Raw genomic sequence first — 15,476 nt, 5'->3', positions numbered from 1 at the left:
GCATGCAGGGCTGAGAGAGCTCTTTCGAGGACTGCTCCTGAGAGAACAGCTCTGAAGGAACTGGGACTGACCCCAGGTCACACCAGCAGCTGCACGTGGAGGAATGGGGAAATCAAACCCGGCTCTCCCAGATTAGAGTCTGTGCTCCTAACCACGACACCAAACTGTCTCTCTACACCTGGAGCCAGCAAGTTCAGAGTGCCGTCAAGTCATGGCCAACTCGTGGCCAACCCCAAAGGGTTCTTAAGTCAAGAGATGTTCAGAGGTGGTTGGGCCATTGCTTGCCTCTGCATAGCAACCCTGGACTGGTATTCCTCGGCGGCCTCCCATCCAAACACTAAGCCAGTTTGGTGTCGTGGTGAAGTGCGCAGACTCTAATCTGGGAGAACCGGGTTTGATTCCCCACTCCTCCACTTGGAGCTGGCTGGATGACCTTGGGCAAGCCATAGTTCTGACAAGAGCTGTTCTTGAAAAAGAGCCGTTTCTGTCAGAGCTCTCTCAGCCCCACCTGCCTCACAGGGTGTCTGTTGTGGGGAGGGGAAGGGAAAGGAGTTTGTAAGCCGCTCTGAGACTCCTTTGGGAAGTGAAGGCGGGGTATAAATCCAATCTCTCCTTCTTCTTTTACCTCACAGGGTGCCTGTTGTGGGGACGGGAAGGGAAAGGCTAGTGAGATCCAGCTAGCCTAGGCTTCAATTCACACTACCTGTACAGTTTGGAGTAGCGGATCAGGTCCTCTAGTTCGATGGCTTGGATCTTGTTGTGGTCCAGATGTAGCTCATGCAGGGTTTCGGGCAGATCTGGGACAAGAGTCTGAAATTAGTATACGAGAGAAGTCGGGGGGAGGGGGATTACGAAAACGAGGAGCTGGCAGAGAGGTCCTCTGTTACCTTTTGGTACCCCCGTGAGCTTCGCTTCTGAGATTCGCAGGTAGTTCAGCTTCAAGCCGTCAAAGGCTCCAGGCTCGAATCCACTGTTCTCTAAGGGGTTCCCACCCATCTCTGTGGAGAGAGGAACCGGGTTACGCGGAGAGCACGAGGAGATGCTTTCTCGTATCCCACCCCTCTTTCCTACTGTAGGTCAGTACTTTTACACGCTTTCGAAAGTGCTGAATGACGCACTTTCAATCCACTTTCGATGCACTTTAGTAAGTGGATTTTGCCATTTCACACCATAAAATCCAGTTGCAAAATGCATCGAAAAGTGGATCGGAAGCGCATTATTCAGCGTGTGCGAAAGAGCCCTGAGGGCTTCTTGGCATTCTCATTTCCTTCGCTTGTGTGTTCCTGTTGCTTCGGGCAGGGAGGGTCTATTCTGCACATGCTCCCTCTAGTGGTCAATTCAATATTAGCTCACTTTATGTTCAGCATCACTTCCAGCAGACTTAAACTGCGGGGTTTTATGCCAAACATACAGCGATGTAATATCGAATTGACCACTAGATGGGGCAAAACCCATGCAGAACACAACCACCCCCCAAAGCAACAAGCAAGGAAAATGGGAATGCAGAAAAGCCCCAAGTCTACCTGAATAATGCACTTTCAGTCCACGCTCAATGCACTTTAGTGATCATTTGCAAGTGTATTTTGCCCTTTCACACAGTAAAACCCAGCTGCAAAGTGCACTGAAAGTGGACTGGAGGTACATTATTCAGCCTGTGTGAAAGCAGCACCCTGAGTCTACCTGAATAATGCACTTTCAGTCCGCACTCAATGCACTTTAGTGATCATTTGCAAGTGTATTTTGCCCTTTCACACAGTAAAACCCAGCTGCAAAGTGCACTGAAAGTGGACTGGAGGTACATTATTCAGCCTGTGTGAAAGCAGCACCCTGAGTCTACCTGAATAATGCACTTTCAGTCCACATTCAGTGCACTTTAGTGATCATTTGCAAGTGGATTTTGCCAATCGACACAGTAAAATCCAGTTGTAGAGTGCATTGAAAGTGAATAGAAAGTGCCTCATTGAGCGTGTGTGAAAGCACCAACTCAGAACAGTGATTTTCAGACTTCTGGCCGGCTGGGGAATCAAGGGAGGCATCTCTAAATGCCTCCCCAGTCTGCCTTTGCTTCCCCAGTTGGCCTGCCACTGTGGCCGGCTGGGGAAGCTCAGGGGAGAGAGAGCGGGTCAGTTTCACTTCCCCCTCCACTTGGAAGGGGGGGGAGTGAAACTGACATGCTCTAATAGCCAGCTGAATATTTTCGGCAATGTTAAGTATTTCCCAAATCCCAGTGTAATACCAATAGAGGGATTCGGGAATATTGGTATTTACCGAAGTTTTCGGATTTTGTTTACCCAAACTCGAAAAATACCGATTCCCCCGAAAACACCGACTGCAGCCTGCACTCTGGCCTGACCCTTGGGCCGTTCCACAAGTGTGGTATGCACGACATATCCCCTCCCCCAGCTTGTCCATGTCTATGAAAACCATGGCAAGCTAGGCAGATTCGTAGAGCTCGGTCGTGTAATATATGAAATGGAATCAATTGCATTTTCCACTGAGATCTGAACACAGTGTTTTTGATATGAACAATGCAATCTTTTTGTTGGAGTGAGCTAGTCAGCGTGGTTGGACACTGAGAGGCGCTACATCACTCTAGTGTGTATAAGTGTTATCTCCTTGAATGGGGGGGGGAGCGAGGCTTTTTACTCCATAGTAATTTGACCTCCCATCTCTAGTTCCAGCTCCTGCCAACCCAGCAGTTCGAAAGCAAGAAATGGCAAGTAGATAAATAGGTACCACTTCGGTGGGAAGGGAACAGCGTTCCGTGCGCCGTGGTGTTTAGTCATGCCGGCCACATGACCACGGAAATGTCTTCGGACAGCGCTGGCTCTTCGGCTTTGAAACGGAGATGAGCACCGCAACCCTAGAGTCGGACTCGACTGGCTTTCGAGCAAGGGAACCTTTACCTTTAATTTGACCTGCCACTGCATGACCAGGCGCAACGGCGGGTGAATCGGGTTTTTTGTCTTCACCGCGTGTTTCTGGTGCGCTTCAACAAGGGATCACTGACGCAACGGGAGCCTGGTGGAGCGATCACACGGGAAAGTCCGTCTGCGGCCTGTCACACACCCGGTTGCTACTGAACTTTCCCAGGTATTTTTTAACTACGCTTCTTCAGCGGAGTGAAATGAGTTGCCGACGGGTGCGGGACGCTTGCCGGATGTTCTCGTGTGATCGCGCCCTTAAAATCCGTCCGGCATTCGTGCCTATCACGTGGCTACTTCTGCGTGTGATCGGGACCTCTGTTAACATACCGAAGGCAATTTCATTTCCATCTCTACTGGTCCTATATGTTAGAATGCTAGAAATGATTTTGTTAGAATGCTAGAAAAGAATTTTAGAAATGATAACACATATTTCTCTGGTCACGATATCCGTATGATACACAAGAAAATAACATACCCAACAGAACGTCTAGATCGGAACGCAGTGGCCCTTTCAAGACCAACAAAATTCCCAGGGCATAAGCTTTCAAGAGTCCAAATCACAGCTTTGATTCTTGCGAGTTTATACCCTGAAAATCTTGTTAATCTCTAAGCTGCCACTGGACTCAGATCCAGCTCTTCTTGTGGGCGTTTCTTCTAGGGAGAACAGATGCCGGAAAGACACACAAGACCGAACGAGTTGGCCACAGGACAAATTGCTGCCTTGCCCTTGAATTCCCAAAGCCCGGTCATTTTGGGTACTGGGTGTTATTTTGGCCCATCGGTCTATTCTTAGCCCTCAAATACATGCAGCGGGTTCACTCCACTGGTCTTTTCTGGAGCGGGAGAAGAACGTTTTTCGGATGGACCGGCCCCACTCATCACGCATGGAGGATGGCAGAACGAATACTGGTGCAGGGCTCTTTTTGTAGCAGGAACTCCTTTGCATATTAGGTGACACCCCCCCTAATGTAGCCAATCCTCCAAGAGCTTACAGTAGCCCCTGTAAGAAGAGCTTTGTAAGCTCTTGGAGGATTGGCTACATTAGGGGTGTGTCGCCTAATATGCAAAGGAGTTCCTGCTAGAGAAAGAGCCCGGACGGTTCGGTACAGCCGCTGGCCTCACCGATGCAATTCATGCTGTTGAGCCCGTTGAAGACGTCCTTGGAGATCTTCTTGATCCTGTTGTCGTGGATGCGGAGTTCGACCAAGGAGCTGGGCAGGTTCGGCGGGATCTCCACCAAGTTGTTCTTGGAGATGTACAGCTTCTGGAGCTTGTGCAGGGGGCTGAAGGCTTTGGGGTGGATCTTGGTGATCTTATTGTTCACCAGGACCAGGGCCTAGGAACCGGAAACGTACAGAGAGAGATCACGTAAGCGGAACGTTTGAGGGGAGGTGCCATGACCTGGATGGCCCAGTCTAGCCTAATCTCCAATAGCCAGGGTCAGCCCTGGCTAGGGCTTGGGTGGGAGATCGCCAAGGAAGCCCAGGGTTGCTACGCAGAGGCAGGCCATGGCAAACCCACCTCTGTTTCTCTCTGCCCTGGCCTGGGTGGCCCAGGTTAGCGTGATCTCACCTGATCTCAGAAGCTAAGCTGGGTCGGCCCTGGTTAGTATTTGGATGGGAGACCTCCAAGGAAAACCAGGGTTGCTACGCAGAGGCAGGCAAGGGCAAACCACCACTGTTTACCTCTTGCCTTGACCTGGATGGCCCAGGCCGGCCAGTCTTCTCTTGTCAGATCTCAGAAGCTAAGCAGGGTCGGCCCTGGTTAGTACTTGGATGGGAGACCTCCAAGGCAATCGAAGGTCTCTGTGCAGAGGCGGGCAATGGTAGACCACCTCGATTTGTCTCTTGATTTGGGAACCTGACGAGGCTGCCGTTAAGTCAGCTGTGCCTTGATAGAACTTTCCACCAACATGTCAGTGTACGATACATTAATGGGAGCGGGAGGGACCCCGTTTCCTAACAGGGGGCACTGTGAAAGAGACTCCGCCAGGCACTTTCAACCCTTCTGATGCAGAAGGAGATGTTGAATGGAGGGGAACAAGGTGTAGGGTAGTGGCAAAATACATGGTTGGAGGCCCGTAGCGACGGTGGGGCTTTTTGGGGCTCCGCCCCCTTTCTTAAAGGCACGGCCCCACAAGAATCTCTCCTGTAAATGCTTTTTTCTATCATTTTAAAAATTTTTTAAAGGCATGTGATCCTTTAAGCAGAACGGGGTGCTGTAGCAGACTAATTCCCGCACTGAGCAAGGGGGTTGGAGTAGGTGACCTCTAGGATCCCTTCTAACTCTGTCCAGCAACCGGCCTCCTTTAAGAGAGTTTTTTTTCTGCCTACGTGTTAGCTTTCTTGACTGTAGAAGTCCTCACCCCCCCACCTGCCAGCTTCTGATCAGAATTGTTGCTTAGGCTGGCTGGCAGAAGTGATTAACTTGCAGCAGGTGAGAACTGTCATCTCAAGCGGCTGACAGCTTGCAATTTAGAGATCTATCCTGGTCACAGCATCAGCATCAGGTTGTGGAGACAGTTACTGGAGCAGCAGGCCTGGGACAATGATCCACTATCAGGCAACTCCTTATATTCTTCAGCATCATCTTGGGTGCTGGGGGACCTATTCTGATCTCCCAGTAAGGTGAAAAAAATGCCAAGAAGGTCTGTAGGGAAGCACGGACAGAGAGTTCCACCACCTCGCGGAGAACAAAGATGGGACAAGATGGGCGCACATCCCCGTTCTACCACCAGGAGGTGCTGCTGAGAGAAGATTTGTGAGGAATGGGTGCGAAATGTGTCTTCAGAAGGGGGGCAGAAGCGAAGGGCAGCCGTTTTCTCTGCAAGGAAACACAGCTGAACAGAGACCCAAGGGCCGCTAAGCCATTGGGAAACCTTGTTCCCCAAACTAGGCGTCTCGATCTCCAGTTAGGGCTTGCAGGTCCTCCAGGAATGAATCTCCAGATGACAAAGGTCAGCTCCACTGGAGAGAACGGCTGCTTTGGAGAATGGGCTCTAGGACACCACTTCCTTACTGAAGCCCCTCCCCTCCCCAAACCCCTCCTTCCTCAGGCTCCGCCCCTCAAATCTCCAGGTATTTCCCAACCCAAACCAGGCAACCCTAGGTTGTCTGCGAAGAAAAAGTGAGTAATAAAACATCCAATTGAGCAGAGAAACAGAAGCGGCTCATAAAACAATCCTAATATGCAAAGGAGTTCCTGCTAGAGAAAGAGCCCGGACGGTTCGGTACAGCCGCTGGCCTCACCGATGCAATTCATGCTGTTGAGCCCGTTGAAGACGTCCTTGGAGATCTTCTTGATCCTGTTGTCGTGGATGCGGAGTTCGACCAAGGAGCTGGGCAGGTTCGGCGGGATCTCCACCAAGTTGTTCTTGGAGATGTACAGCTTCTGGAGCTTGTGCAGGGGGCTGAAGGCTTTGGGGTGGATCTTGGTGATCTTATTGTTCACCAGGACCAGGGCCTAGGAACCGGAAACGTACAGAGAGAGATCACGTAAGCGGAACGTTTGAGGGGAGGTGCCATGACCTGGATGGCCCAGTCTAGCCTAATCTCCAATAGCCAGGGTCAGCCCTGGTTAGGGCTTGGGTGGGAGATCGCCAAGGAAGCCCAGGGTTGCTACGCAGAGGCAGGCCATGGCAAACCCACCTCTGTTTCTCTCTGCCCTGGCCTGGGTGGCCCAGGTTAGCGTGATCTCACCTGATCTCAGAAGCTAAGCTGGGTCGGCCCTGGTTAGTATTTGGATGGGAGACCTCCAAGGAAAACCAGGGTTGCTACGCAGAGGCAGGCAAGGGCAAACCACCACTGTTTACCTCTTGCCTTGACCTGGATGGCCCAGGCCGGCCAGTCTTCTCTTGTCAGATCTCAGAAGCTAAGCAGGGTCGGCCCTGGTTAGTACTTGGATGGGAGACCTCCAAGGCAATCGAAGGTCTCTGTGCAGAGGTGGACAATGGTAGACCACCTCGGTTTGTCTCTTGACTTGGGAACCTGACGAGGCTGCCGTTAAGTCAGCTGTGCCTTGATAGAACTTTCCACCAACATGTCAGTGTGCAATACATTAATGGGAGCGGGAGGGACCCCGTTTCCTAACAGGGGGCACTGTGAAAGAGACTCCGCCAGGCACTTTCAACCCTTCTGATGCAGAAGGAGATGTTGAATGGAGGGGAACAAGGTGTAGGGTAGTGGCAAAATACATGGTTGGAGGCCCGTAGCGACGGTGGGGCTTTTTGGGGCTCCGCCCCCTTTCTTAAAGGCACGGCCCCACAAGAATCTCTCCTGTAAATGCTTTTTTCAATCATTTTAAAACATTTTTTTAAAGGCATGTGCTCTTTTAAGCAGAGCGGGGTGCTGTAGCTGACTAATTCCCGCACTGAGCAAGGGGGTTGGAGTAGGTGACCTCTAGGATCCTAACTCTGTGTCCAGAAACCGGCCTCCTTTAAGAGAGTTTTTTTCTGCCTACGTGTTAGCTTTCTTGACTATAGAAGTCCTCACACACACCCCACCTGCCGGCTTGTGATCAGAACTGTTGCTTAGGCTGGCTGGCAGAAGTGATTAACTTGCAGCAGGTGAGAACTGTCGTCTCAAGCGGGCTGACAGCTTGCAATTTAGAGATCTATCCTGGTCAAAGAATCAGCATCAGGTTGTGGAGACAGTTACTGGAGCAGCCGGCCTGGGACATGATCCACTATCAGGCAACTCCTTATATTCCTCAGCATCATCTTGAGTGCTGGGGGACCTATTCCGATCTCCCAGTAAGGTGAAAAAAATGCCAAGAAGGTCTGTAGGGAAGCACGGGCAGAGAGTTCCACCACCTCGCGGAGAACAAAGATGGGACAAGATGGGTGCACATCCCCGTTCTACCACCAGGAGGTGCTGCTGATAGAAGATTTGTGAGGAATGGGTGCAAAATGTGTCTTCAGAAGTGGGGCGGAAGCGAAGGGCAGCCATTTTCCCTGCAAGGAAACACAGCTGAACAGAGACCCAAGGGCTGCTAAGCCGTTGGGAAACCTTGTTCCTCAAACTAGGCGTCTCGGTCTCCAGTTAGGGCTTGCAGGTCTCCAGGAATGAAAAAACGATATCCAGATGACAAAGGTCAGCTCCACTGGAGAGAACGGCTGCTTTGGAGAATGGGCTCTAGGACACCCCTTCCTTACTGAAGCCCCTCCCCTCCCCAAACCCCTCCTTCCTCAGGCTCCGCCCCTCAAATCTCCAGGTATTTCCCAACCCAAACCAGGCAACCCTAGGTTGTCTGCGAAGAAAAAGTGAGTAATAAAACATCCAATTGAGCAGAGAAACAGAAGCGGCTCATAAAACAACATTTAAAGGCACAGGAGCTGCGGTGGCTCAAGTGGTTAAGATACTGAACTGCAGGCTGTGGAAGGTCAGTAGTTCAGCAGTTCAAGACCCGAGTGTGCTGCATGACGGAGTGAGCTCCCGTCTTTAGTTCCAGCTCCTGCCACCCTAGCAGTTCGAAAGCAAGAAATTGCAAGGAGATAAATAGGTACCGCTTCGGTGGGAAGGGAACAGTGTTCCGTGCGCCTTGGTGTTTAGTCATGCTGGCCACATGACCACGGAAACGTCTTCGGACAGCGCTGGCTCTTCGGCTTGGAAACGGAGATGAGCACCGCAACCCTAGAGTCGGATTTGACTGGCTTTCGAGCAAGGGAACCTTTTACCACCAAAACTGACCACCTGGATCCCTGCCACAGTAACAATGAGACGAGACTACCATAATGCACTGGACATTGGTCTCCCCTCCAAAAACCAATTTGGAAACTCTAGCCGGTGCAGAATACAACACCTGTATTATTTTTGGGAGCCAGTCAGCATCTGTCCTCTCCATTGACTCTCTAGCTGAGTAAAATAAGTTCATCTCTAATTGATGTTGAAAATTGAAGGGAGCTGCGGTGGCTCAAGTGGTTAAGACGCTGAACTGCAGACTGTGGAAGGTCGGTCGATTCAGCAGTTCGAGACCCGGGTGCCGCATGACGGAGTGAGCTCCCGTCTCTAGTTCCAGCTCCTGCCAACCTAGCAGTTCGAAAGCAAGGAATTGCAAGTAGATAAATAGGTACCACTTCAGTGGGAAGGGAACAGCGTTCCGTGCGCCTTGGTGTTTAGTCATACCAGCCACATGACCACGGAAACGTCTTCGGACAGCGCTGGCTCTTCAGCTTGGAAACGGAGATGAGCACCGCAACCCTAGAGTCGGATTTGACTGGCTTTCGAGCAAGGGAACCTTTACCTTTACCTTTTAGCCCAAAGAAACCATGACAGTGCTTGGCCAGTCCAAATGGGGCAGACGGGAACACGGTGACTGCACTTTGTTTAAAATCACCACAAGTCAAGTCTGAAAAAAGGAGGAAGGGTCACAAGGAAAACACTGGAACGTTGCTGGCTGGGTTGGCTGGGTTATCTGTCATTAACTGAGTACATGAACGGGGTCCATTCCAGACTAAACAGTTTCCACGGAAGCAACCCGCAAGACCCTTTTTGGATGAGAGAACAGGATATACATTTCCGAAGGGCCAGGAAAATGATGAATACCATCCAATGCTCCCTCTAAGCTGTGGAGTCTTGTGAGCAAAAATTCTACTTTGTGAGCTGCTGGCATTAAAATTGTGAGTGAGTGATTGGGCTGCTGCATGAATCAGTTTGCCCTGGAGCCCCATCCTTCCTGAGCTAAGACAAAAAATGTGTGAGCTGGAGGCTAAAAAACTGTGAGCTAGCTCATACTCACTCAGCTGAGAGGGAACACTGATACCAACTACCCAGTTCCTCACTCGTCTTTGTGGATCTGTGGGATATGTATAGAGCCAGGGCTATTTTGGGGCAGGAACGCACAGGAACGGAGTTCCGGCTGGCTTCAGAGTTGGCCACGCCCACACCTACCGCCAAAACCTCTGTGCATGCGTGGTTACAGGGGGAAGGCCTGGAGAGCGACCCCCCCTGGCAACTCCGAGGCGGGCGGGTCAGGGGGTGCCCTAGAAGGATCGGGGAGGTATTTAAATGCCTCCCCGTGCCTTCCCCAGCCTGTCGAAGGGCTGGCTTGCCCAAGCTCCCCGCAGCCACAAGGCGCCCAGGCAAGCAAAGGGGAGGCATGGGGGGGGTGCCTTCCCCAGCCTGTCGAAGGGCTGGCTTGCCCAAGCTCCCCGCAGCCACAAGGCGCCCGGGCAAGCAAAGGGGAGGCATGGGGTGTGGCCTAATATGATAATGAGCTGCTCTGTCAGGGGTGTGGCCTAATATGCTAACGAGTTTCTGCTGTTGGGTGTGGCCTGTTATGCTAATGAGTTCCTGCTGGGCTTATTCTACAAAAAAAGCCCCTGCACAGAGCCATGCTCAGTAATGCATTTTGCTTTTAAATCATAGTGATGCTGCTACAGGGGTCTTTTTGTAGAAAAAGCCCAGCCGGAACTCATTAGCATATTAGGCCACACCCCTGACAGCACAGCTCATTAGCACATTAGGCCGCACCCCCATGTTACCAGAAGTGTGGTCATCCAGCCACACCCACCTTTTGCTTGTTATTCTGTTTACCTTGTTTGTTGTCAAAACCCAGGGCCTTTTTTGTAGCAGGAACTCCTTTGCATGTTAGGCCACACACCCCTGATGTAGCCAATCCTCATGAGTTTCTGCTGTTGGGTGTGGCCTATTATGCTAATGAGTTCCTGCTGGGCGTGGCCAACTCGGGAGCCAGCCGGGACTCTGTTCCTGTGCGTTCCTGCCCAAAAATAGCCTTGGTGATGCAGCATCGATGGCTTTCGATCAGCAGTACCAAGGAGTCAGTTCCCCGCTGAGCTCCCACCCCCCTCCCCAAGGTCCACCCCCAAATGACAACTTGAGGTCATCCTGCTGTGCCTTTTGCTCATGGTGGGTCACAACAGAGCCAGAAAAGGGGGGGCGGGCTTAGATTACATACATATAGTTGGTGCAGCCCCTTGAAGTCGTCTTTCCGCAGCTCCGTAATCTGGTTGTTCTGTAGGTCCAGCAAACTGGTGTCTGCCGAAATTTCTTTCGGCACTTCTTTGAGTCCTGGATAGGATAGAATAAGAGGGATGGACCAGTTAGGATTGACTGCCTTGGGCAAGCTGTCTGGCAAGTGCTGACGGGAACCGCCACATTCAGAGGCACCAACCCTCTGAGTCCCAGAGCCAGGAGGCAACATCAGGGGAAGGCCTTGCCCTCTCTGCCCCATAGTTGGCCCTCCAGAGGAACTGGCTGGCCCCTGTGTGAGTCAGGATGCTGGACTAGAGGGACCCTCCCTGGTCTGACCCAGCAGGGCTCTTCTGATGCTCTTCTCAGGGGAAGGCCTCGGCCTCTCTGCCCTGTTGCTGGCCCTCCAGAGGGACTGGCTGGCCCCTGTGTGAGACGGGAGGCTGGACTAGAGGGACCCTCCCTGGTCTGACCCAGCAGGGCTCTTCTGGTGTCCTTCTCAGGGGAAGGCCTCGGCCTCTCTGCCCTGTTGCTGGCCCTCCAGAGGAACTGGCTGGCCCCTGTGTGAGATGGGAGGCTGGACTGGAGGGTCCCTCCCTGGTCTGACCCAGCAGGGCTCTTCTGATGCTCTTATCAGGGGAAGGCCTCGGCCTCCCTGCCCTGTTGCTGGCCCGCCGGAGGAACTGGCTGGCCCCTGTGTGAGATGGGAGGCTGGACTGGATGGACCCTCCCTGGTCTGACCCAGCAGGGCTCTTCTGATGCTCTTATCTGGGGAAGGCCTCGGCCTCCCTGCCCTGTTGCTGGCCCTCCAGAGGGACTGGCTGGCCCCTGTGTGAGACGGGAGGCTGGGCTAGAGGGACCCTCCCTGGTCTGACCCAGCAGGGCTCTTCTGGTGTCCTTCTCAGGGGAAGGCCTCGGCCTCCCTGCCCTGTTGCTGGCCCTCCAGAGGAACCGGCTGGCCCCTGTGTGAGACGGGAGGCTGGACTAGTGGGACCCTCCCTGGTCTGACCCAGCAGGGCTTCTGTGATGTTCTTACATGATGCTTTAAACATTACAGGGACAAGGGAGAAAAGTGATAGCCAGGCCTCCATTACCTAATTCTGTCTTTTTAAAAGCTTTTCTAAAAATGTAGGCACACCACAGAGGCCTCTTCGTCCCCTCACTTTCCGTCATCAGAAGGCGGCTGAAGACAGCTTCATTTCCTTTTTATTCATAGGCAGTCCTAACTGGCAATTTTAAATTGTGGTTTTTAAATATTTTTTTACATTTGTTGCATTTTGTACAATCAAACTGACAGCTTATTTAAAAAGGAAAGCCTTTCAAAATACTGCTATTTGGAGACAGATGGTGAACCAGATGGACAATTCATCTTGAAGGCTGTAATGAAGCTAAATATTTATATTCTTCTTGTGTCACTGAACTGGGAGTTACGATATTGCATTCATAGCGCAATTCTCTTGCTGAATTCTTCGCTGGACATGCGTTTCGGATGTACCTAGTTCTGTCTTAATATCAGTGGCAAACTAGGAAGTATTGTCTTGGGCAGAACGCTGCTACTTTATGGGGCTTTGGCTATGCACAGATGCGCCACAGAGCCACACTGTCTGCTGTTGGAAGTTCCAGATGCTATATTCCCGGCCTCAGACCTCCAGACTGAGCGGCAAGAGAGACTAGATAGCTAGATAGGCACAGGGACCTTTCTTCCTTTATCTACTCTTCTGTCACTGTCTCCTCTGAAATGCAGATTGTGTTTTCAGGGACCATTTCCCCTTCCTCCTCCTCTCTCGCTCAAATGAAGACAAGCTCTCTTGCGGTCCTCTCTTGGCACCAAGAGGTGGATGGGCCTTTCGCCATCTGCTTCCATCCTTCAGCTAGTAAGTTAGTATTCTGTCCTGTCCTTACTCTTTCCTATCCAAAGTGTACTTCTCAAATAAAGAGAGGAGTATTCCTCTTCTAAACTTGCAACGTGGCTCCATGTAGCTTTGGAAGCTGAGTAACCTGGTAAAGTGACGCTGCTGCGTTTGTAGCTTTATTTAAGCACTCTGCTAACTAATGGTGATTGGACTAGCCACACCAGTTCATCTCAATACCTGCATGGCATCTACCGTCCCATGGCTGTGGATGCCACTCACACCCTACAGGGCAGGGCTGTCTCTGTGCCTTCTACTTTTAGGCTTGCCAAGTCCTCCCGGGGGGCGGGGAAACCCCCGCCCCAGAGGCCCATTCCTCGCCGCCGCCGGATCGGGCCCCGGGGGGAACCCTACCCCCGAAGTACGCGACATGCACGTCACCCGGAAGTGACGCGACCACGCCGGGCACGGTGGGGGCAGGGCCACGGTCATTCGAGGGAAAACTCTATGGTCCGCGCACTTAACCACTACACCAAACTGGCTCCCAAAGCGCGGTTCTTGTGCCAGCTGCTCCAAAGTGAGGTGCCCCCAGGACAGTCACACAGGCAGACTCTGGGGGCGGGTTGTACCGTCCCCTCGAAGGGGAGAGTTCAATGAAAATGGGGGTGTATGAAATTTGGGGGTCAGATGATCACACATCCCTTCCCCAACCACTTGCTTTGCGCGACAATGCTCCAGGCACTGTCCAGATACCTGCACCGCTACCTTTGGGTAGTGAAGGGTGGGGTATAAATCCAATCTCCTCCTCCTCCTCCTCCAAGTGGTGGCGCGGCACAATTTTTTTTTAAAAAAAATTCTTTGCACATGCGCATATGTGCATATGCACTTGCACACATATGTGCATCTGCACACATGCACACAATGGTGAAAGTCACACACACACAAAAACTACTGGAAGAAGGACGTTCAGACGACCTAATCGCAAACATTGCGAGAGATGGCTGTCCAGATAGGCAAAAACACGGATTCAAAGCGCAAATACCCGGAAAGTACTTGATTTCCCCAGTGTCGGAAAACTCGCTAGAGAACCAGGAGGATCACGCGAGTGAGCCCACTTCGGTGCGGGAGGTGGATGTGGGCGTCTGATCAGCAGTTTTAAATGTGAGAGAGAACAGCGGTGAAACCCAATCAAAATGACCGTGTGACCGCAGCCAAAGACAGTTCTCTTTCACATCTAATTTGAACATGGACACTCGTACCAGAGCTTGCAATAAACCCAGAGGCCACCTTTGCTGCTGCATACACCCGGACAACACAATCACTGGACCTAACAACATCAGCTACACCATCTCAGGCTTATTCACATGTTCATCTTCTTACACTGTATATGCCATTAGATGCCAACGATGCCCTCTGGTTCTCTACATAAGGCAAACGGGTCAAAGCCTACACCGGAGGATAGATAGACACCAATCTGACATCAAGAATCACAAGACTGAGAAGCCTGTAGGAGAACACTTCAGCCTTCCAGGGCACTCAGTGGGGGACCTTCAAAGTAGCTGTTTTATTGGAAAGGGTCTTCGGAAACAGATGGGAACAGGAGACTGTTGAATTACACGTTATTACAACACTCAGAACAATGGAACCCCAGGACTTAACAGAGATATTGGTTTCTTATCTCACCACACATGCTAAGTCACTCAGTTCTCACTTATACCCAGAAATCTGAGGAAGTGTGCTTAAGGTTGGAATAACACATTAGGTAAGACATGTAAATGGCAGAAAGTTGCTATACAGATAATAAAGGAGCTAGCAACAAATGTCAGAACTACGTCTGAGTCCAGTGGCACCTTTAAGATCAATAGAATTTGATTTCTGGGTATCAGTGAGCACTGAGTGACTTAGCATGTGTAGCGAGATAAGAAGCTGATATCTCTGTTAAGACCTGGAGTACCATTTTCCCTGAGTGTTGTGATAACTTGTAATTCAGCAATCTCCCATTCCCCATCTGTTCCTGAAGTTCCTTCGCGAAAGCTTATACCCAGAATTAAACTTCAATGGTCTTGAAGGTGCCACCGGACCCAGACGAAGGTACCCCTGCATGAACAACCCTAACCCGAGATCACAGCTTCCCTGAAGCGCATACTCACCCAGGTCGGAACACTGCACCACCCTTAGCTGGCAATGGCAACCAAAGGGACAGAGGCCCGGGTAGAAGGGGTAGACATCCTCTGCCTCGGCGCCCCCCGATGTCGGGAAGATCCCCGAGGCCTCTTCCTCCTCTGGGGGAATGGCTTGGGCATCGTCCATGGAGAAGTCCCAGAAGCCTTTCTGCGCGAAGGGGATGCTGCCACTCGCCAGACCCAAGAGGGGAAGCAGGAGCAGGAGGTGGTCCATGGTGGGAGCAGCCGGGCTAGAACTGGGGAGGAAGAGAGAGAGAGAGAGAGAGAGAGAGAGAGAGAGAGAGAGCGAGAGAGAGAGAGAGAGCGCGTGTGTGTTAAAGAGCTCCACTTAAGATTGCCACAGTGATTCTGCGGTCCTTCCTGCGCTCTCCTTTTAATCCATGTTCACCACTGTGTGTCCTCCAAGCAATTCTGCACTAAAATCGAATTCAACCTTCATTTTAATCCAGGTTCCCCCCCCCCATTCTTCTCTAAAATCAAATTCAACCTTTTTAATCCAGGTTTTTCCCCCCATTCTGCACTAAAATTGAATTCAACCTTCTTTTTAATACAGGTTTTCCCCCCTATTCTGCACTGAAATCGAATTCA

General features: G+C 51.5%; 1 protein-coding gene across 1 annotated transcript in view; it reads right to left on the bottom strand.

The window, feature by feature from the left end:
* Positions 1-15,102, bottom strand: part of BGN (biglycan) — a 23,274-nt gene extending 8,172 nt beyond the window's left edge. The window contains exons 1-5 of the mRNA XM_015425600.1: positions 14,856-15,102; positions 10,842-10,954; positions 6,176-6,389; positions 888-998; positions 704-797 (exon numbers count right to left, since the gene is read on the bottom strand). Coding sequence (XP_015281086.1) covers positions 704-797; positions 888-998; positions 6,176-6,389; positions 10,842-10,954; positions 14,856-15,102 — 779 coding nt within the window. The remainder of the gene's footprint in view (positions 1-703; positions 798-887; positions 999-6,175; positions 6,390-10,841; positions 10,955-14,855) is intronic.
* Positions 15,103-15,476: the final 374 nt, after the last annotated feature.

The sequence above is a fragment of the Gekko japonicus genome, unplaced genomic scaffold, assembly GCF_001447785.1.
Source record: "Gekko japonicus isolate JY-2015 unplaced genomic scaffold, Gekko_japonicus_V1.1 scaffold5188, whole genome shotgun sequence".
In the NCBI taxonomy this organism is placed as follows: domain Eukaryota; kingdom Metazoa; phylum Chordata; class Lepidosauria; order Squamata; family Gekkonidae; genus Gekko; species Gekko japonicus.
Note: the sequence above shows the minus strand (reverse complement) of the source record. Positions and strands in the feature narration are given on the sequence as shown.